Source organism: Aspergillus pseudotamarii, assembly GCF_009193445.1.
Source record: "Aspergillus pseudotamarii strain CBS 117625 unplaced genomic scaffold BDV38scaffold_16, whole genome shotgun sequence".
In the NCBI taxonomy this organism is placed as follows: domain Eukaryota; kingdom Fungi; phylum Ascomycota; class Eurotiomycetes; order Eurotiales; family Aspergillaceae; genus Aspergillus; species Aspergillus pseudotamarii.
The window spans coordinates 409,515-429,166 of NW_022475030.1; the positions used below are offsets into that span (position 1 = coordinate 409,515).

The window sequence follows — 19,652 nt, forward strand, 5'->3', positions numbered from 1 at the left end:
CGGCCGTGAAGCCGACAAGAAGTTGTAGAGCATTGTTGAGCCTTCAGTATTCACACATTTGGGGTTATGCCGGAACGATTGGAGGAAATTTCAGCGCATAAATTCATTGGAGTGTTTCACTTTAAGAAATAGGCTGGCTCTTTCATCTCGTCTGCAAATGTTAGAGTCTAAGTGCCACCATCCGTCTAGGCTGAAGGACGCTACTATACAAGTAGTCTACTTAATTTGCTACTCAATTTGGGTGATGAAGGGATCGTGAATAAGGAGTTCTTTGAGGAAAGCGGCGTATGAAAGTTATACTTATGAATAATACGACTAGAGGAGCAATGTTCCGTCAAGGATATAATGCATGCTACTTAAATCAGTGGGATTACCAAGGTTTAGAAGCGATATAATGAACAGAGGTGTGAAGGAGATGGAGAGCGTGCTTAAAGAATCATTACTAAACCAAATGATAAACTACGATACTACAGTAAAAGCAGAGAAGTTGGAAGCTAATGCAAAATCTATTTATTAAGACGGCTAGCCATAAGCTATTTCCAGTGGAAATACTGGAGCAGGCTGCACAGGATAATTCAGAAAGGAAACAGAACAGTCTTCTCCATGCGAGTGTTCCACAACACGAGATGCCAGTGCAAGACACTGACAAGGACACTTTGGGAATACTTTATATCGGTAATCCATGCCACACTCGAGCTCTCAATTTCGCAGATATCAACGCTTACATGAGAGAGCTGATAGCGATGCAAGGAAGGCCAATACCAATGAGGTCGCCATCCTGTGCGGGTTAGTGAATGTCGTGTAGGCTGCATGATAAGAGTACTTACGGCGCTGGACTTGGTGTTCTGGCAGCAAGAAATGGGCTGGTTGCACTGCTTCTGAGGCTGGATAATGGGAACTGAGACCGGTTAATATACTATGGACCATAGCCCGTGTCGGGAGATACTCACGAGCCAGAACGTTGACAGGGATGTTTGTGCACTGGTCCAAGAGGGCAAGACCCTCAGAGCCCTGGCCACCACCGGCAAGGCTGTCAAGGAGACCGTTGAGGAGACCCTCCTCGACCTTGGTGAAGTCACCAGTCTTGACTTTCTTGTTGCAGCACTTAAGCTCAGCATTGCTACCACACTTTTCGGCGGCCTGCTTGGTGGTCAACTCCTTAGGGAGGTTGTACTCATTCTTGGCGTGTCCAACTTCCTGGCCAGCGCCAGTGCCAGCGGCAGGAGGAAGAGCTGCAACGGCGGTAGCCAGAGCAAGAATGGTGGCGACGGAGAACTGCATTGTGACGGTGGTTTTGGTTTTGAACGAGAGAAGACTCGGAGAAGTTTGTAAAAGAGAGAAGTTTGTCTAGAGAAGACTGAACTGTGAAGAGTGAATGAGAGTGAATTGGTTGTGTTGATGAAGAACAGATTTTGTCGGGGAAGACGACTCCTTATATAGACAAATCTGGTGGTCTGGGAGCTACCTTCAAGGCTCTACTTAGCCCTCGACAACTATGTTTTCGAAGGAAAGTGAGGCTTGTTGCCACTCCAGGAATGCAACACGCAAGGCATGGCCCCCATCTATGACACTGTTTCCCCTGTCGTAGGATAGATCCTTGGGCCCGAAGACGTCTCCCTCAGTCATCGGTATGGATCAACCAAACAATTGCCCTATGCTTGCTTGGGTAGCAGGATGCCAATCCTGCAGCATACCACAGCCGTGCAGGACAGAGCTTTCATCGTGCGTTGCATGCACGACCGTGTCTCATTCCTCCTGTCTTGAACCCGTGGAACGCTATGCAACCTGTAGATCCCCCTCGAGCGAGCCGTTCACGTTACATCAAGGTAAACTTCGAAGCCAGGAAAATATGGTTACCAATGACACATGACATTGACACAAGGCAATCTTGAAGGCAATCTGGACGAGGCACAACGCTCACAGTACTTGGTAACCCCCCATCTCATGACCAAGTGATGGTATACCTCGTACCGTAGGCCTGTAGCTATCTTTCGATAGGGCACGTGCGGTATGCGATAGACATACCCGAAAATTAAACTAGCTGGTAAAGTTGCAGGGCGTTTGCAGGGCGTGATCTGGGCTACAAAGATCCTCAAATTCATTGGTTCCCCCTTCCGGTATCCCCGGCTCACCTACTCCTCAACGCCCATGTGGGCAAGGGGTACAGGCAAGGGGCTCCCGCACTAGTTGCTGTATAATTTCCGCAATCAAGGAACTTCCATAAGCTCTGGTTTCAATACCTACTATCTGCTGGTCGACTATTAGGAACTCTAATACCGCACGTTCTAAGTTTATTTTTCTGTGTCTTTCATAGAGATTCCGCCGAGTTAACCCGACTCAGACATTGTTTAATGATACACGGCCTCGCGATGGTCAACCTACTGTCACTCAGACACTCATTTCGGAATTATGAAAAGGGAATGACTGGAATGTCTCATTCCCACTTCTGATGTTACCTAATTGGGTCTGGTGCCCGTATTGGGTAAGAGCTGGTTAGGTCACGAGATTGTACCTGTAACTACTACTATATGGCCGTTGCTGGCTTTGGGTTTCTTGCTGGCCAATAAGCATGCCCGAGCTTGTGTTCCTGAGGCTGTCGATGCGTTTCGAGTACTAGTAGGTAGTATGGTGACCACGCCATAGACCTCTAGTAAGACTATGAGTCTATGACTTGCCAGCGCAACCATTATGAGGAAGTTGCTGTAAACTTGATGTAAGTAGTGTATGAGGTACGATTGTATCCGGAATAATACATCTTATTTTGAATAAGGTATATAGATTGGTTGTGCAGTTAGTATTATTAGTGACATGAGAATATATATATATCCTGGGGGATACATCAACGGCTATACGTTGGAGTATAACTATACAGAATAATCACATACATCAATATAGCTTCTTAATATTATCCTCCTTCCGTAAAAGAAGCAAATTCCATTCTGTTCAGATTGAACATCAAAGTATAAAATAACTGCTACCATATATCCTTCTAAACATAAAGGTGCTGCTGATTATGTTGTTGATACTTCTGATAGGATTATACAAAGTGACGATACATAGAATAACTAGTATAATTGCTATCATATTACTGTAGAAACGAGATTAAATACGTGATCCAACCAGTAAGATTATTTCATCGTATAAACTGAAGCATCTAACGGTCTGTTTGTACTCCATATTCTCTAGTTCATTCGCCCAGCGCTAAAATCTGTCTTCCAAGTTTCCATACTCTATCCAACACCGACCGTCCACCGACAATAACGAAAACAACGAAACCAGTAAAGCTCCTTACATAAGCTAATGTCGTCTCGTGCATTACACCCGCCGTGGTGCATCAATGCAAGATCAAAGGTTGCCTCGAGAACATGGAGATTCACCAGCATCCCCGACTAAACCCCGATGCCTAGTATGTAGACCGCTCGACCAGCTTACGTTACATTCTTCAACCCAAGAATAAACCACGATCGTTATAATTTCCTATAGCCATTAAGTTTCCACACCGACATTATGGGTGCTTTTCATTTATCTTTTACGCGGCCCCAGGCGCATATCTCTCTCTCCCTTGACTAAATGGACCCCAGCAAAATACCTTTCAAGTTCCAGCCACAGGGTTTGATCGTCACTCTCTGTCTTGCCGCCCCAATTTCCAAGACAGGCAAATCCCGTCTCTCGATTCCAGGGGGGGAAAAAGGATCCGCATTCTGTGACTAAGGTATGAACCCGTGCGTCGGGCCGAACTGTGATTTTTTTTTTTTTTTTTCGATTTGTTTTGGTTTGATTGAGCAGCGATTTGGTCGATCCTGAATTCGGGGTCAACCTCTTCCCTCGCTCACGGTGTGTTAGATTACTTTGTGCCCTCACTTTTGCTAATATACCTGGCGTGAGGGCCACTTGTGGTGAGTGACTGTAAAGTGTTAAGGGTGGTTGGGACTGGGGATGCCTGGGTTGAATCAGGCATGAATTTGTTTGCCTGTTAAATGGCCTCAGGCCGACAGGATACACGTGAAGTCTACTATAGAAGTGTTTCTGTTACGGGTATATGTAGTAGATTATGAATGGAATATTCTCACTAGATCTTATTTCTTTACTCGCTTTCTGTATGTTACTGTCTCTCTCTCTTTTTCTTTTCCCTTTGCCTTTGGGTTGGGCTTGAATCTTGATAGAATATCACCCATAGTAATTTGATGTAGATATAGTAACATAGGAAGACGGATATATATCAAATTATATAAAGAATTACCTGAAAGCAGCAGTAGTATATCTTATCCCAATTAACTATTCATGTTCTCATATTCATTGTTATTCCAGTTCTGTTCATAGTTTTACTGCTTTTTATATTATATGTTTACCAGTGTGATGTACATCCTATATATATACTTCGTACCTAAATCAAAATTGTACTGTACATATAACTTGAGAATCAAGCACCACCACCCCAAAAAGCCACATAAGCTTAGCAAATGCTTGAAATAGCCCTCTTTACTAAAAAATAAAGAAGCTCTCAAGTCCTACCACATTAGTATAGGTAACTATTCAATGTAGCATTGAACCGCCTGGCACGTGCCAAATGACAGCCAACGGTTTTACTCAAGACGGGCGGCCCTATCCTGAGCCGTTGCGTTCCAATGCCTTCAAGGTTCAAGTTAAATCTGACACCTGCCTAACTCGGCCGGAAATTTCATCCAAACCCATTCAAAAGCAGCCTTCAATACTACCTTCCTGTCATTCCTACGGAGTAAAAAAAAAGACACTTGGTAAATCATTCCAACCCCCCAAACCACAAAAACCCACCCTACGAATCTAGAAGTACCCAAAAGAGTAAAAACAGAAAAAACCAAAAAGAACGAAGCCAGAGAATGGCAACCTACCCGATCTACCTCCTTGCCGAAAGCGGCCTCCCGCAAGACCACCACGCCCTCTTCGTCGAGACTCACGAGAACGGCCCCTCCACTGGCCACATCTACCACGTCAAAGGCAACATCCAAGAAGGCATGGTCTTTGAACACCGGACAGAGCAGACACCGGAGGAGATCCCGGGGTTCTGTGGCAAGGAGAAGCTTGGTGTGGTTGCGGTTGCGGAGTACGGGCGCGTCTTGGAGGTTTGTGAGGGCGTGCCGGTGCCCAAGAAGCAATTCCAGGGAGCGAGAAGGTTGTATCCGCAGGAGCCATTGAGACGGTGTCAGGAGTGGGTTGCTGAGGCTGTTGATGCTTTGAAGGGGGAGGGGGTTTTAGTTGGAAGTGGCTAGTTACTTAGTGGGCTGTTTTTGTTTACGTGGGGGTTTTACTGGGGCTAAGAGTGCTTTATTTTTATTTTGCTAGTATTGCTTGATTGAAATGAATGTTTCTACTTGGTTTTGTTCTTGAAAAGTGAGGATCGCCGGTAGATACTAGATATTGTTATGATCGTGATGTTCATCTTCGATTCGATATACTGGGGAAAGGGTGACTAGTCCGGAAATGGGCTAGCGTGGTCGCGATATGGCGTCGGCATAATTCAATTCAATCATTCACACTCCACCCGCAGTATCCTCTGCACTTCTGCCACGGCTCTGACGCACACTCTTTTTAGGGAAAAAGAAGTGCTAATCAAAAATGTCCGAGACACCCCCAAAACACGCAACTGACAATCCGTCAGCATCCCCGTCGGAGGGGCGAAATGACCCAGTGACCCAGGAAGAAAACAGCCCAGAAGGAGACCGGACAGAGACACAGGCACCAGATAGGCCCAAGGAGGACACAAGGGAAAGACAACAACAAAAAGGCAAAGAGCGCGAGGGAAAGGAAGAAGTAAATAAAGAAAACGCCTCTGAGCGTGAGGACGGTCAAGAGGAGGAAGGAGAAGCTCCAGCGCCACCATTACCAGATGAAGAGGTCCCACCACCGCTTCCCAACGAGGCTCCTCCCGGTGATGACGATGGGTGGGAACCTGTCTGGGATGCCAACGTTGGAGCGTACTACTTCTATAACCGCTACACGGGCGTGTCGCAGTGGGATAACCCGCGCGTGCCGGAGGCGGCGGCGGAGCCAGCAGGTCCTCCTGGCGTAGAGGCCAGCGCTCCATCCACGGAGAAGGCCGCGCCCGTGGTAGGTGGCTATAACCCTGCCATCCACGGTGACTACGATCCGACGGCTCCGTACGCCCAGCAGTATGAGCAGCCGCCCGAGGATACATCTGCCGTGGCTCCGGGTACGGATCACTACGCTGCGGTTGGAGCGTTCAACCGGTTCACCGGGCGATGGCAGGATGCATCACAGAACCCCGAGAACCATAATGATCAGAATAAATCCTACCGGCAGATGAATGCCTTCTTTGATGTGGACGCTGCGGCCAATAGCCATGATGGACGGAGCCTGCGGGCAGAGCGGAGCGCTAAAAAGCTCACCAAAAAGGAACTGAAAATGTTCAAGGAGAAACGGAGAGAGAAGAAGGAGGAAAAGCGAAGGGCATGGCTACGCGATTGACCGGATTCAATCCACAGACGATGTCTTGTCATTGAGATACCTTTTGTTTTATATGGACGGGCTTGGGCGTTTGTACTGTAGTTCATGGGTCGCATATGATAGAGCAGCGTGTACTTCAATTTCTTACAATAAATGTAACATATTCATCTGCTCCATCCCTCGGGTAACTGCTCGCTGAGCACTATACAGTAAATAAGTGATGTAGCTATGAAAATGCCGACAAATGATCCACCGGATCACATGACCCGGCATCAAAGTTCTCAGCAACCATCCGATGCTTCACAAAATCGAGTATAGCACCCTCAAGAATATATAATCAAGGTATGTGGATTTCCTATTCTGTATGCACTGGGGCCTGTATATCTTAAGACCTCTGTGTAAGCATTGCACTCATACCTCCCATATACGCATATGTGGGGTGTTGAAGACTTGAGGGGTTGATATACTATCCCCAAAAAAAAAAAAAAAAAAAAAAAAAGACGGCGACGTGATAGATGATAGAAACTCTACAAAATGTCCAAACCGCATTTTGGCTTCGAAATCAAGTTTCCGTCATTTTCTAGTTATTTGCTTTTCTATTTCTTATTTTTTTCCCCTGAGATATTTACATGACACCTCTTGCGCATCAAACCCATATGAACCTCTACAACATCTCCCCCCACCATCACCAAAAACCACACTATCTCCAAAAGAACCACCACTAATAAACTCCCCCAGATACCCAAAAATCCCACAATTCAAGCGTCACTCAGACCTTGAACAGATCATCACAACCACGTGATTTCAAAAGTAAAGAGGCAAAAATGTCCACAAAAACTCCGGTCACATTAACCGTCGACGCAATCGACGATCTCATCTACGATGCTCGCGCCGGCGACCTCGATGCTCTCAAGTCCGACCTGGCGGCTCTGAGCACCCAACACAGCTGCCCGCAGGCCTGGATCGTGGCGTCGGCTATCGACTCCGAGCCTGAAGAGGAGGGTGGTACCGGATCATGCCTTTTGCATTTTCCTGCTGCGAATGGCAATGAGGGTACGTACTTCCTTTCCTTTTCTCTTTTCTTTCTTTTGGTTTTTTAAAGGTTGTTTTTGGGGAGGGGTTTTAAGGGAGTGGGATGTATGGTATTGGAAGGAAAGAAGGGCTAATTGGGTATTTAGAAATCTTGAACTTCCTCCTGGGAGTTCTCACTCAGGGTGAGACTCAGCTGGACCAGGCTCAGGTGGCAGCCATTGTGAACCACCGTAATCACTCAGGGAACACGGCGTTGCACTGGGCGGCGCTGAATACGCATTTGGAGTGTGTGAAGGCGCTTGTTGGGGCTGGTGCTGATATCTCCATGAAGAATGATGCTGGCTTAGATGCTGTTTTCCTCGCTGAGAGGGCTGATTGGTCGACTGAGGAGCAGGGTGAGGAGCAGGAGCAGGATGAGGTTGAGGTTGAAGTAGGGGCTGAGGCACAGGAGGGTGAAGGCGATGCTGGGAAGATGTCGAAGGGGAGACAGGTTGTGGAATGGTTGTTAAGTTCGGAGAAGGGTGGTGAATTGGAGACCGGTGCTGGGGAGAATGCTCCTGCTGCTGCGGAGGGATCGATGCAATGATTTACGCTTTTACGGCTTTTTATTTATTTATTTTTTTTTATAGATGTGTGGGAATTGGATAGAAAAGTTCTTTAATTTTTTTTATTTTTTACCATTTCATTTAGTGATATTCGTACATTCGTCCCTCGTTGCTTCGGCGTGCGGCATCCCATCCTGGCTATCTTTCAATTCCCTTGACTGCCTGGGGCTTGTTTGGAGTTAGGCTGGGGCGTCTTTTCACTATCAATTTCTCGAACTTTCATGTCTAGTCCGACTCGGAATCGACGGCTGCGCCAGGTAACGGTTACGCCACCGTAGAAGGCCCAGATCCATATAGGGAGGGCTAAGCACTCGCGTCCAAGCCACGCCGAGAACCATTGAAAGAAAGTTCGTCTAGTTAAGCAGTGAGACGGAGGCCGTGCAAAAGATGGCGTGTCCTCATCGAGCTCAACAGATTTGGCGGAATGCAACTTGATATACAGCGTCCAATCGGTCAGTATCCAGACGGCCAGGCTGAGGAAGAAAAACGCGAAGAAGGCAGTCCATGTGGTCATATAAGTTGCACAGCAGAACCCTTTTTCCTGTAGGAATTGAGCCAAGGACGTGGTCACTCCCCAGGCGCCGTAACATGAGCACAGTAAGGACTCCGTGCCCGGCTCGACTAAGGTCGCTAGGAGAACGGTGAACTTGCGGACACGTAGCCAACGAACCCGCCGTGCGATGTAATCCCCAACGCTCATGTTTCCCACAGGCTGGATCGCCAGATCTCCGAAGACCATGCTATGCTTGCCGAACCGCTCGCCTTTCTCTTTCTCCTCGCGGACGCGATTCTTCCACAGTAGGTCCCCAATCAGATGATCCTCACAGATATTGTCGGAAAAGTAATCGATACCAGGGTTGCGCTTCTTGGGATCGGTAGGGGACGGCGTTGTGAGATAGTCGAGGTGCGACCGCCGGAACATGTTGGATTTGCCCACGATACAGGGTGCGATGAGAACTGTGTTGATTGCGGTGTACATTTTTGCATGAGAAGACGAAAGAAACAATTCTTCTAAACGGCCTCCACCTGCCGCAAGAGTGCCCTGTTCGCGTTTGGTGATAATCGGTGCTGAGGACATATCGCTGTTTGAATCTGCATCGCCGTTGGTATAAGACTCTACAAGTGCATCTTGCTCCTCTGTCGAATTGGCACCGCTAGTGACGTCCACTACAAGCGGCAAGTGATGCACAAATTTGTACTTTTTGCCCGAAGTAGCACCAAATCCGCAAAGCCGGTCGACCATCCTCCCACAGACGCCTTTGCCTACCCAAACATTGCAATCTATGATCCAGACAATATCACCCTTGGCCTCTCTATAAGCCCGGCTCATGTTCCGAATCTTCGGATTTGGTCCCAGATCGTAGATACGTTCTCCATTTGGCTGGAGCAAAGGATCCTCTTCCTCGATGAAGATGCGTGCACCGGCGTGTGGAAAATCAGACACAAGCTTTTGCAGAGTTGGGTAGCCAGGATCGTTTCGAGATGCGACACAAAAATAGACGGTCAGTTTGTCGGCAGGGTAGTCCTGACGGAAGGTCGAGGCCAGACAATCATACAGATTCGGCTCGAGACCTTTGACGGGTCGGATTGCAGTAACATGGGGAGCGTCGGAGGCAGTCGCGGAGTGGGATTTCCGGGGTCTTTGGAGAAAGTATCGCCATCTGTTTTGAGTCACAATAAGCATAGGTTTGAATACACCCAATAGAAAAAGAAAGAGATCAGGAAAGGGCATCAGAGGCCGAATAGGAAGTTTTACATTTGAAAGTATCCCAGATAGCAAACCAAGACCACGGTTGTATACCAGATCAGACACCCCCAACCCACGATCACAGACCACTGGAGCCCGCCATTGCTAATGGTCGGTCCAAAATCGAGGGAAATCGAACGCGATTGAAGATTTAGCATAGGCGAATATTGACGCGGAGAGAGACAATACGGTTGGCAAAGAAAAGAGGTAATTAACGTCGCAACAACATTCTATGGACGGGAAGCTGGCGAAGTGAAGTGCGGAGAGAAATAAATTGGGGTCAGTTGACTCTTTGCTAGAGGCCTTAACACTTGACGATGTTTCAACCTTCAACCTTTGGCGTTTTTTTTTGTTTTTTCCCCTGATGGCTGCCACGCAACAGCCGAACGAGGGAAAGGTATGAACTAAATTAGTTCCGTGGTTGTTCCATTCGGATGTAACGGACGGCGTCCATATTTATGGGTCGGTTTTATCATGCGGTGGATTCCTGTAATTTCACCCGTTCCGGAGAGCCACGTCGAACAAGCCCGCTCTCTTGTTTCGAGTTTGTTTTACATAGGATAGCAGTCCCGATATACTTGCGTGAAATTAGAGGGAAGAGATATTCAAAAGCGTCATAACCAACACGAAACCAAATCTCAAATTACACATTTCCTGGAATCGAATGGATCACTTTTTGGTATTTAGTCCATGTGGCCCGTTCACCGTCATTTATCGGTTCCACGGATCTAAATCCCCCAGCTGACGGAATAACGATATATCCAAGAATAGACTCGAACAGAAGACAAATGCCCAGGGACCAACTGCTGCTCTGAATATACATTGTAATGGCCCTGTTCTTCCCAAATAGAAAACCCCAAATCGCTGAAATGTCCCATAATCCCGTTTACAACTCCAGTCCATGCGAGAGGCATCTGCTGTCAGATCTAAGCCTTTTTCTTCTTCCGGATCAAGTTTGCTTGAAGCACATTGATTCCAGAGGATTCATTCGTCTCTGTTGCACTAGTCTCTACTGTCACTACACCTGAGACTGTATCGTTTCCCGCGCGCCCTTCATTCTGTGCTGTTGTTGCTGTCGTCGCCTGGCTCTGTTCATCTTTCTTTCGCTTTCGAACCAATCCAGTGTTAATGATGTTTGTCGTTGGAGCGGGTTTGTCGGCAGATTCTCCAGACGTGTTCCTTCCTGTGACTTGCTGACCGACCCAAAGCTGGTCCACGATGGATGCAACTTTCTCACCCCATGCCTTAGTGCTGGCTATAGAAACCTCTTGGTTGTAGAAGTCTTGCTCAAGTAGGAAATTGATCGCGGTTTTGTAATCTTCTTCGCTCATAACAGCATGACCCCGGCCTGCTTCTGGCCAGTAAAACGCGTTCAGGTCTGTGTTCGGCTGTATTTTGGGATGGGTCTCAGAAGATAAGCTGCCTGTCTGGAAAGATGGGTCTTGCACAGGACCACCTGACGTTGCATCTACTATAGAATCTTTGGCAGAGTTTGGAGACTGGGAATTAGTAGAACCAGGCATTTCTGTCCGAATGGGGTTTGAATCCACCTGGTCAGATGTGGGGACGGTCGCTGGCGAGGAATCCTCTGCTGTCTCTTTGAAAACAGGCCTGGAGCTTGTCATTTGAACCGAGTTGACAAGTCCCGGAGGGTTAATAACAAGCCACAAGAATCCGACCAGTCGCCCAGCAGAACACTCCTGCCGGAAAGACATCATCTCCCAGAACTGCTCTAGAGATTTGACACTCCTCCATTGCCCAGCGCCTTCCTTCGAGCCCCCCGCCTCCGATTGTTGCGGGAGCTCATCATCCAAGTCAACCACGAAGCGTGTTTTCGGATCATCTGGAAAACGAGGAATCAAGCAGCGCGGAGGCGCGTCGGTGTTGTCGCACAGCTGATGAAGCGGGTAGCTGTTCAGCCACCTGGGGCGTTCTTTATCATCTGATTTTGCGGTGCTAGGGAAGAAGCCTCGAGTTTCAAATTTGTCACATCCGGGGACTATCAGGAATGCTGTTGCGGAACTTTGAGCGGATTCCATAGCACGGTCAAGGAGACCTTTCTCGTGGGATCCTGATTCCGGCTCATACTCGCGTAATATGGGGTCGACGGCGCGACACCACCATTTGATCAGACCCCTATCGTCGAGAACATGCTTTCCCGAATTTTCGATGCTGCCTGGGAACAGATACTGGTTCTGAGCCCGTGCGAACAATGACACCACCAGCCGAACACCTGGCCGTTGATGTGTCTGCACCAGGAAAGACAGGAAGCCGTTAGAGATGCGCCTGATGAGCGAAACTTTCGGTGCATTTTTTAGTAAGTGCAGGAATCCAGTAGAATCCGCCTTGGAGACGAAAACAGTCGTTAAATGCGCTGTGCTGTAGACCAGAACTTCGATTCCAAAAACGATAATCTCGGATCCATCATGCTCGTCGGCATTCACGGAGACCGTCAGAAAATGGTTTTCACAAAACGTCGACTCGGGCTCTTCCCCTGGAGGAGGCGCAAAGAGCGCTGTGCATGGGGTAGGAGCTGACGAGATATGGCGAATGGTGACCTTGACACCGGTGGGGAGCACCTTAGCCAAGAGATCCCCCAGATCAACATCGACCTTAGACATCGAGTCTGTTGAGAACTAGACTGTAGACTTCATGTAAAAGCAGGGATTAGAATTATTAGTCGCGCGTTATTTTCCCTATTTATCTCTTTGCTTTCCCCTCTTCTGATCTATTTTTCCTTTGGCCCAGAAGCCTCACGGACGGGTCACGTGCAGCGGACAGGCCTTTTTCAGCTGATCGTCAGGGAAACTGTTTACTTTCATCACATCTTGATAAGATAGTGAGATTCTACGTATGTACATATCGTATAGTCTCCATTACGCTTTACCAGTCACATCACCCGTAGTTCTCATGGCCGAATAAGTATTTGAGAGCTACAGTGACTATCGCCGTTAAAACCACTCTATTTTCGATCTACTAACAATGTAATCCCCTAATGGCAGATCATGCGGATATGTATATATTGTACAATCAGAAATAAGCCGCAACAGCATCCAGATCATCAGCATTCAACAAAGCAACACCTTCCTGGAGAAGCGTCCTCCATACAGCATTACGGGTCCGGATCGGATAATAAGGAGTCTCCCAGTATCTCGCACCAATTCCCCTTTCCTTTGCAGTACTAATCTGGGACCGAAGGATAGCCAGCTGCTCGTCACTCAGAACAGCATTATCCTCACTGTATGTGACTGAGCCCACTGTCTCTTGGAAGCTAGTAGATGCAATAGGAGAGATCAAGGACGTGATCTCAGGATTTTCCTCTAGCGCATCTAGATGAGCATCGAAGAAGTAGTCACGATTAGCAACCGGTCCAACCATATCAAGAGGCGTGTTGCCTGTCCCGATGACGGTTATGGGACCACTTGTCACCGTCTTGTTGTCTTTCAACGACGTCAGATAGCCCTCCTTGCGGAGTGGCTCTAACGCAGATATAACAGCTTCAAATGTTTCAGGTCCTGACGTTTTTACATCGACGAAAAAGTAAAGGGTTTGCGAAGTAGTAGTGTCAAAGACGCCGCTGGCACAAGGTTAATACTCACCAGCAGGAGAACTAGCAAGACTACTTCATCAAACTCACTTTTTCGTGGGTGAAGTCACAAAACGAGTTTGGGGGTTTTGGCGCTTTAGCACATCTAACATTGGATTGACGTAGAGGGACTCGAAAGTTCGTTCCTCAGTCAAGGAGGATTCATCATGCCCGACCTGTGGGCGTTAGTGTACGTCACTCATGTAGAGCTGGGAATCAATCATAGAACTAACGTAAAGTGTACCGTTATAAAGCCACACATCGGCTTCTGTTGAAACACAGCCCTTGGAGAGACCTAGATGGCGTTAGCCTTGCTTCCTCATGGAGATCTAGATTTCTAGATTAGCTGTACCAGTGTAGAAGGGAATATCTCTCCAGTAATCACTGCCATGAGATGGTTAGTAATTCCTCATGTTATAACAAGGTTACAGCAAAGGAAAAAGAAAGTATTAATAAAACCATTGTGGCCTACTTGTGGGAGTGGACTGGTATCTTAAATAGTCGGAATAGATTGTATTAGCAAATTTCCTTTTCAAACACCCGGATACCCCTGACAAAACGTGTACAAAACCCAAGGGCAGCGATTTAAGATGAACTCACAGGCATTATACCCCTGGTAAAATCGGTAGGATATCCATATTCATTGCCACCATGTGTGTTCTTCAGCACACTCTGAAGCTCAGTCGAAAATCCAGCAGCCAGTCCTGGGGACAGAAGAGCTGCAGATGCTGCGACAAAGAAGGGCTGGGAAAGAATCATGTTCACCTCCAGACAATACCAATAGAAGATATCAAAAAAAAGCAAATAATGCGCAAAATATTTCCAGGAGATGTACCAAATGATTTATATATACGATACAAATGAGCTGTTTACACTGGTTGTTTGTGTTGGAAATCGAATCAAATGAACGCCGAGAAGTGGTCCGCAGCCAATCACGACCTCACGTGGTCAATAACATACACCCCAGCCCTCTTATGAGAGAACGGTAGTTTTACACAAGAATATCGACATTATTTACAGATTCATAGACAGATATAGACTTCGATATCATCCCTTTTCCTCCCCTATCATGATCTGGAACGTTATATGGTCCTGGCTCTACAAATGAGTCATTGGCTACCGAAAGAATACGGAAATGTGAACTTCCAAACCCTGTCAGAGATAAAAAAAACATAAAAAAAAGACCGAGCAGATCGATATAATATTGAAGAGGCTAGCACTTCTATATACCCCATGTGTGTTCATAAGAAAACATATTTCATTGCAAACGCCACCAAGGTATCATTAAAGATGAACATAAATAAGATCATTGGAAAACAAGCTCAGCTCTTTATAGTAACGTGACGACACTGATTCAACCTGCTAGAAAAAGACAATAGCTTTAAGTAACAGCAGATCAGACTTCCCGAACAGATGGAGCCCTGGAACTGTTCTGAGAATCCTGCGTGCTGGTCCTCCGGAGACTCAGGTTCCCGATCCGTTGAACCAAATTACTACCAACAGCGTCTACAGCGCCCTTTGGAGCGAGCAACGTGGGTCCCTGTGCTGCAGCCTCTTGGACCTTGAATAGTTTGATGGCGGTTCCATTCCACACTCCAACGGTACCCGGCGTGGCGCCCGAAGCGGAGCCAACGACCATCTCACTCGAGAAGATGAATCCCCACAGTAAGGATTCATACCAGCCCATGGAAAGAGCTGACCATTCGAAGGAATGTACACGGGTGGGAGGGGGCTCTGAGATAATACTTTGGATCATTGGTTCTTCCGCGAATGAGGGGATGTTTGTGATTAGAGTCCGAGCTTCTGGGCTAGAAGTACTTTGTAAAGTGGACTCAGGGATGTGAGGCATAATGGCTGAAATGATAGTAAGAATAGTATGGAGTGGTAGGTCCGGTAACCAGGACTCAAGCTGAATATTCTGCCGTTAGTAGACTGAGCGATATGCGGGAAACGGAAGATTGCTTACCCAAGCTACAGTTGGTGTGAAACCATTGGGAGTCGTTGGAAAGGCCGCCGACATACTACTCTGGCTGGTCATACTATTTTGCCTAGAAAAGGATGGTTGTCCAGCAGGCATCTTGCCCCGTGCCTTTTCGGACATTCCCCGTAGCTGTAGTGGCACGCTTTCATCGACAGCAGATGAAATTGAAGGTCTACGAGAGCTCTGAACAGATGGAGATGATTGTGCTGGCGTCTTTTGCTCTTCTTGCTCGTCATCTGAATCGTCCCCACCAATTGCGAACGGACTGTGTTCTTCGGGAATACGACCCAACGGTGACCGCGCACCAGAAGCTGTGTGAGGATCATCTTCAGACGCCGACAGGACCGGGCTGGAAACAAAATCGTAAGACCCGCCTTCAGACTTTCGTCTCTCATTTTGGCGTTCTATTTCCTGCTGTCCGCTCTCGAGCGTAAATTCTCGAACTGCCTCAAAACGTCTCCTGTGTTTAAGAATGGCGTATACCAGGAATGAATTTTCTGCCAGACTCAGCGATTTGTTGGGTGTGGTAGTAAAAGTACAACTTACTGGTAAATTGATGCTCGAGAAGCGCATTGATAGACTCAAGTACTGAGGAAAGAAGGGCATGATTCGTCTCGTTAGCCAGTAGGAAGCTTGGGGCAGACATTGAGGAGAAGAGCTGCAGAAGTTTGGAGCATGCAGCTGGGGACAGATTTTCGACGTATGCAGCTATGTTATTGATGATTGCTAGCAACGCGGGGTAGACAGCGGTTAATTTGCCTTTGCTTCCGGTGATCAGAGTATGAACGGACTGCTTGCGTCAGTTGAACCAGTCAATTTGAAGAATAGCAAATGACAAACCATGATCAAGTAATCGGCATAAGATCCCCTGAAACCAGGAATACGGATGCTTTGTGGAAGCGTCTCTTGAGCTTCAAATTTCTTGTTCAGACTCTTCCCAAAATTGGGTTCGACGCTCATTGTCTGTGTGATGAAAATACACATCCTGACCACGCCTTGCTGTGAAGGGTCAGACTTGTATACAATAGCATAGAAGATACAAAGAATGACGAAGTCGTGCGAACGATTGGAGTCGATGATGAATGATCTAAATCGCTTATTGCATTGTAAAGCTTCCCAGAAGAGCATCATCATCTCGGGTGCCCACTTGACAGTCTTTTGACTACCAGGAAGGTAGGAATTTGTTGCCTGCATCTGGCAACCGTGGCGTAAGCAGAAAGAAACCCTCAAGGAAGGTGGCTAAGACCTACTGGTTGATTTAAGATTCTGGTCATGCCATCAACGAGAAATTGGAAGTCCTGCGGCCTATGTAGCCTTCCGAAGTAATGACGGTAGTAATTTTTTGGCGGAGCCCCGCGCCCATCTTCTGGAATTGGATATAAGAGAAGCACCAAGAGAAACTGCAAGCAATATATAACTAATATTTGCTTAGGGTCTTTCCAAACAACATGGTCATAGGGCACCCTCCAGGAAGCGGGATTATATTTGATGGCCTAGGGGTGTCAGCAAAGTCCTATACACGGATGTCGTGGTGGAGGTTCACACATACTGTGTTTAGTAACGAGCATAGTAGCGTTAGAACGGCCTGCTTATCAGGACATGTTGCAATGTACGTGATGGCTTTGACACCTTGGACTGGCAACAAACCTGCTAGAAAGTCAGCTGAGGCCGTCATTGGTAAGAATTGACAGCACTTACCTGAAGGCATGTACATTGCCTTTCCCGTTAAAGTAAGTAATAGCCGAATGATCTCACAGCGGTTGTTTTCCAGCTCTTTGTTCGAGCCCATAGATGTATTGCAACCAACACCGCTCTGCCATATTGAGTAGGACACTTTGCTTTTGGCCGTCGGGAGCTTTGGGATGGTGAAGTCTGTGTAGAAGAGAAGATCCACAAGTGTATCAATTAATTCCTCAGCCAAAGGCTTCACCTCTTCATAATCATTGGGCCCTGGCGACGCTCGTGGTTCTTCGGCCTGCGCCTCATCAAAGAGTATCTCGGCTGCTACTTGTGCTTCTCTTGTCTTCTTCTTCCGACGACCCCAAAAGAACTTCTCTTCCCAGTCCTCTAGGTGCTCAGCTTCGTAAACGAATGGGAGGATACGGGTCAAGATGCGAATACAGTTAAGGGCGTCACGGTCGGGAGCAAGCTCAGGGTCCGGAAACGAGGGATGGTTCTTCAATATACTGAGACGAGATGTTACAGAGAGTAATAGCGTTTCGAAGTTGGATAGCGCGTTGTCGCGAGTCCGTCGTATGTCGGCGGGGGTGAATAAACTGAAGACATCTTCGGTGGACTCTGGGAGCTCCCAGAACTACCGTACAAATGTCAGAGATACCAAGAAACCTCCACATCGGTAAAGGAGATGGGAAACGAACTCTGGCCCAGTACGGATCGTCGGCCGGTATGTCCTTCTCCTCTGAAAGACGGAAGATTCCCTGCTTGAAGACTAGCTTTGACTCCGAAGCTCCCATTGTGAAGCCACCGCCTGTGTTTCACAGAAATGTCGGCCTCATGCAGTCACGAACCGTGATGATTTAAATTCAGTGTTGAAGATGACGTTTTTCGAAAACGGTGCTTTGGAAATTACTCCAATCGGTGAGTGCCGCGTGTGGATGAATGCCAATGGAGGTAGTTGGCATTCTTGGGCAATGCATAAAGCGGGAACTAGAACTTGGTACTAGACCCGCGGAGACTCGGACATCAGAACTGGGGAACGTGGGAAAAAGCTGCCTAGTTGCGCACTGTGCGGTCTATGCTTATTTTCATCAGCTAAAATTTATTTCCGAGAATTTCCAATGCGTCATAGTTATACATTTCCTGTCTACCAAGAAAATCTCCTATAAAAATATAATGCTTAAAATGAACATTGAAAATTCGATCTCTTCAAAAAAGGACACAGTGCTTGCTGAACGCCCTTCAGAACATATGAATATATGATTGTCTCCACCCTAATGCACCAAACACCAACGAACGTAATTCAAAGACTACCATTGCTCGCTGACAACCGCCTGCTCCGCTCATACAGCCACTTATTGCTCAGACCCAGATTAACACGCTTTCCCCCAACTGGTGACGGAGTCGGAGGACCCATACTCGATCCGAAGCTTGATTCGCGAAAGCTTGATTCACGAAAAGGTGAGCTTCGACCGAGAGGCGATGGAGAGCCGAAACTCGGTCTCCGTCCATTTTCTCTTCCCCCGTTTGAAACAGCCTTGTGGACTAATGGACTAGGAGAAGGTGAAAACAATGCGCCCGACGATACCCTACGGCCAGAAGCACTGGCGCTGGTCGACAAAGGCGAAGCACTTCTGCTGGCCGGGCTTGCTGCCCGCGACCCAGAGAGCCGGTATTTGGGTGGAGTGATGTATGTAGATCCCGGCGTGGGCGGTGCTGTAGCAGATGGATCAAGCCCTAAAAGGGCGCGTTGCGTAGGCGTGAGAGGGATATCGGAGAGGTTGTCCTTTGGGCGAATGAGAGGGTATAGTGCCACGAGGATATTGAGAATGAAGATAAGTTGTAACACAAGTAGGGAAATATCAGGATATGTAGAATACTGGCTGGACTTTTCGAGTCGAAGAGAACTGTGTCGAAATTGTTAGTCTGCGCATCATAATCGACCTCCTGTCACTACTCACTAGGATTTGAAGGTGTTGCCAAAGATCCAGGTTGCTAGTAAAGCAGCTCCATTCCACAGAACTCTCTTGATATTACTATCCCCAAATGTGCCGGCATTCTGTCGCCTGACTATTTCATTCAACTGTGGGTGGCGCCATTTTCCTGGTGTCCGAGACTCGTCTGAAGTAGGTGCAGGCGAAGATGCTGTCCTAGGGGTAGATGGGGCGGATAGGGAAGCCATTGATGCGTACGAAGGCGTAAAAGTACAAACAAAGAGAAAAAGGAGATAGCCTGCACAGATGTGAGTATGATGTCCTCAGTGTTGCACAAAGAGATCCAGAGAACTTACTTGAATTTGGGGTGTTAAAACTTACCTTACCTGTGCGACGCTGTCTTAGAAAAAGTCACTTGAGCATTTGCGTATGATTTCTCGGCGTTAAGTAATTATATGAGCTCAAAAAGAGTCATAACTATATCGTGGTGGGCAGCGCGACTGGCACTTCGAATGCTGTGGTACGACAGTGCTTGTTTTGATCATCGGTGCGTCCTGCTCACTGGCAACCATTGGCACAAGCGCACTTGACGCGGAGTTTTCAGTTAGCTCGGTAACTTAGAAGTATTAAACGCCGGACCCGCGAATTG

The 19,652-nt window shown here is 47.4% G+C and overlaps 8 protein-coding genes across 8 annotated transcripts; 3 read left to right on the top strand and 5 right to left on the bottom strand.

Moving 5' to 3' along the window:
• Positions 1-487: 487 nt before the first annotated feature.
• On the bottom strand, positions 488-1,785 carry BDV38DRAFT_242671 (hydrophobin family protein). The gene is made up of 3 exons (XM_032054127.1): positions 951-1,785; positions 828-898; positions 488-778 (listed from the first exon to the last, which is right to left on the bottom strand). The coding sequence occupies exons 1-3, from the start codon at positions 1,279-1,281 to the stop codon at positions 722-724; spliced, it is 459 nt and encodes a 152-aa protein (XP_031915499.1). The 5' UTR covers positions 1,282-1,785; the 3' UTR covers positions 488-721.
• Positions 1,786-4,653: 2,868 nt separating this feature from the next.
• Positions 4,654-5,311, top strand: BDV38DRAFT_242672 (uncharacterized protein). Its single transcript, XM_032054128.1, has one exon. The coding sequence runs from the start codon at positions 4,857-4,859 to the stop codon at positions 5,244-5,246; it is 390 nt and encodes a 129-aa protein (XP_031915500.1). The 5' UTR covers positions 4,654-4,856; the 3' UTR covers positions 5,247-5,311.
• A 218-nt stretch (positions 5,312-5,529) lies between these two features.
• BDV38DRAFT_242673 (WW domain-containing protein) lies at positions 5,530-6,612 on the top strand. Its single transcript, XM_032054129.1, has one exon. It carries the CDS (start codon positions 5,593-5,595, stop codon positions 6,460-6,462), a length of 870 nt encoding a protein of 289 aa, XP_031915501.1. The 5' UTR covers positions 5,530-5,592; the 3' UTR covers positions 6,463-6,612.
• A 360-nt stretch (positions 6,613-6,972) lies between these two features.
• Positions 6,973-8,103, top strand: BDV38DRAFT_51882 (ankyrin repeat domain-containing protein). The gene is made up of 2 exons (XM_032063477.1): positions 6,973-7,494; positions 7,620-8,103. The coding sequence occupies exons 1-2, from the start codon at positions 7,266-7,268 to the stop codon at positions 8,057-8,059; spliced, it is 669 nt and encodes a 222-aa protein (XP_031915502.1). The 5' UTR covers positions 6,973-7,265; the 3' UTR covers positions 8,060-8,103.
• An 87-nt stretch (positions 8,104-8,190) lies between these two features.
• On the bottom strand, positions 8,191-10,252 carry BDV38DRAFT_242675 (putative ceramide glucosyltransferase). The gene is made up of 2 exons (XM_032054130.1): positions 9,835-10,252; positions 8,191-9,739 (listed from the first exon to the last, which is right to left on the bottom strand). The coding sequence occupies exons 1-2, from the start codon at positions 9,981-9,983 to the stop codon at positions 8,224-8,226; spliced, it is 1,665 nt and encodes a 554-aa protein (XP_031915503.1). The 5' UTR covers positions 9,984-10,252; the 3' UTR covers positions 8,191-8,223.
• Positions 10,253-10,751: 499 nt separating this feature from the next.
• On the bottom strand, positions 10,752-14,272 carry BDV38DRAFT_291454 (H3 histone acetyltransferase RTT109; the record flags this gene model as incomplete). The annotated part of the gene is made up of 8 exons (XM_032061748.1): positions 14,012-14,272; positions 13,884-13,903; positions 13,764-13,795; positions 13,645-13,706; positions 13,463-13,587; positions 13,065-13,402; positions 11,342-12,451; positions 10,752-11,293 (listed from the first exon to the last, which is right to left on the bottom strand). The coding sequence occupies exons 1-8, from the start codon at positions 14,168-14,170 to the stop codon at positions 10,752-10,754; spliced, it is 2,388 nt and encodes a 795-aa protein (XP_031915504.1). The 5' UTR covers positions 14,171-14,272.
• A 351-nt stretch (positions 14,273-14,623) lies between these two features.
• BDV38DRAFT_242678 (Hid1 family protein) lies at positions 14,624-18,123 on the bottom strand. Its single transcript, XM_032054131.1, has 8 exons — positions 17,771-18,123; positions 17,091-17,706; positions 16,942-17,039; positions 16,643-16,885; positions 16,233-16,586; positions 15,939-16,182; positions 15,378-15,889; positions 14,624-15,320 (listed from the first exon to the last, which is right to left on the bottom strand). The coding sequence occupies exons 1-8, from the start codon at positions 17,864-17,866 to the stop codon at positions 14,808-14,810; spliced, it is 2,676 nt and encodes an 891-aa protein (XP_031915505.1). The 5' UTR covers positions 17,867-18,123; the 3' UTR covers positions 14,624-14,807.
• Positions 18,124-18,184: 61 nt separating this feature from the next.
• On the bottom strand, positions 18,185-19,530 carry BDV38DRAFT_242681 (nuclear pore complex component-domain-containing protein). Its single transcript, XM_032054132.1, has 3 exons — positions 19,360-19,530; positions 19,031-19,301; positions 18,185-18,976 (listed from the first exon to the last, which is right to left on the bottom strand). The coding sequence occupies exons 2-3, from the start codon at positions 19,249-19,251 to the stop codon at positions 18,373-18,375; spliced, it is 825 nt and encodes a 274-aa protein (XP_031915506.1). The 5' UTR covers positions 19,252-19,301; positions 19,360-19,530; the 3' UTR covers positions 18,185-18,372.
• Positions 19,531-19,652: the final 122 nt, after the last annotated feature.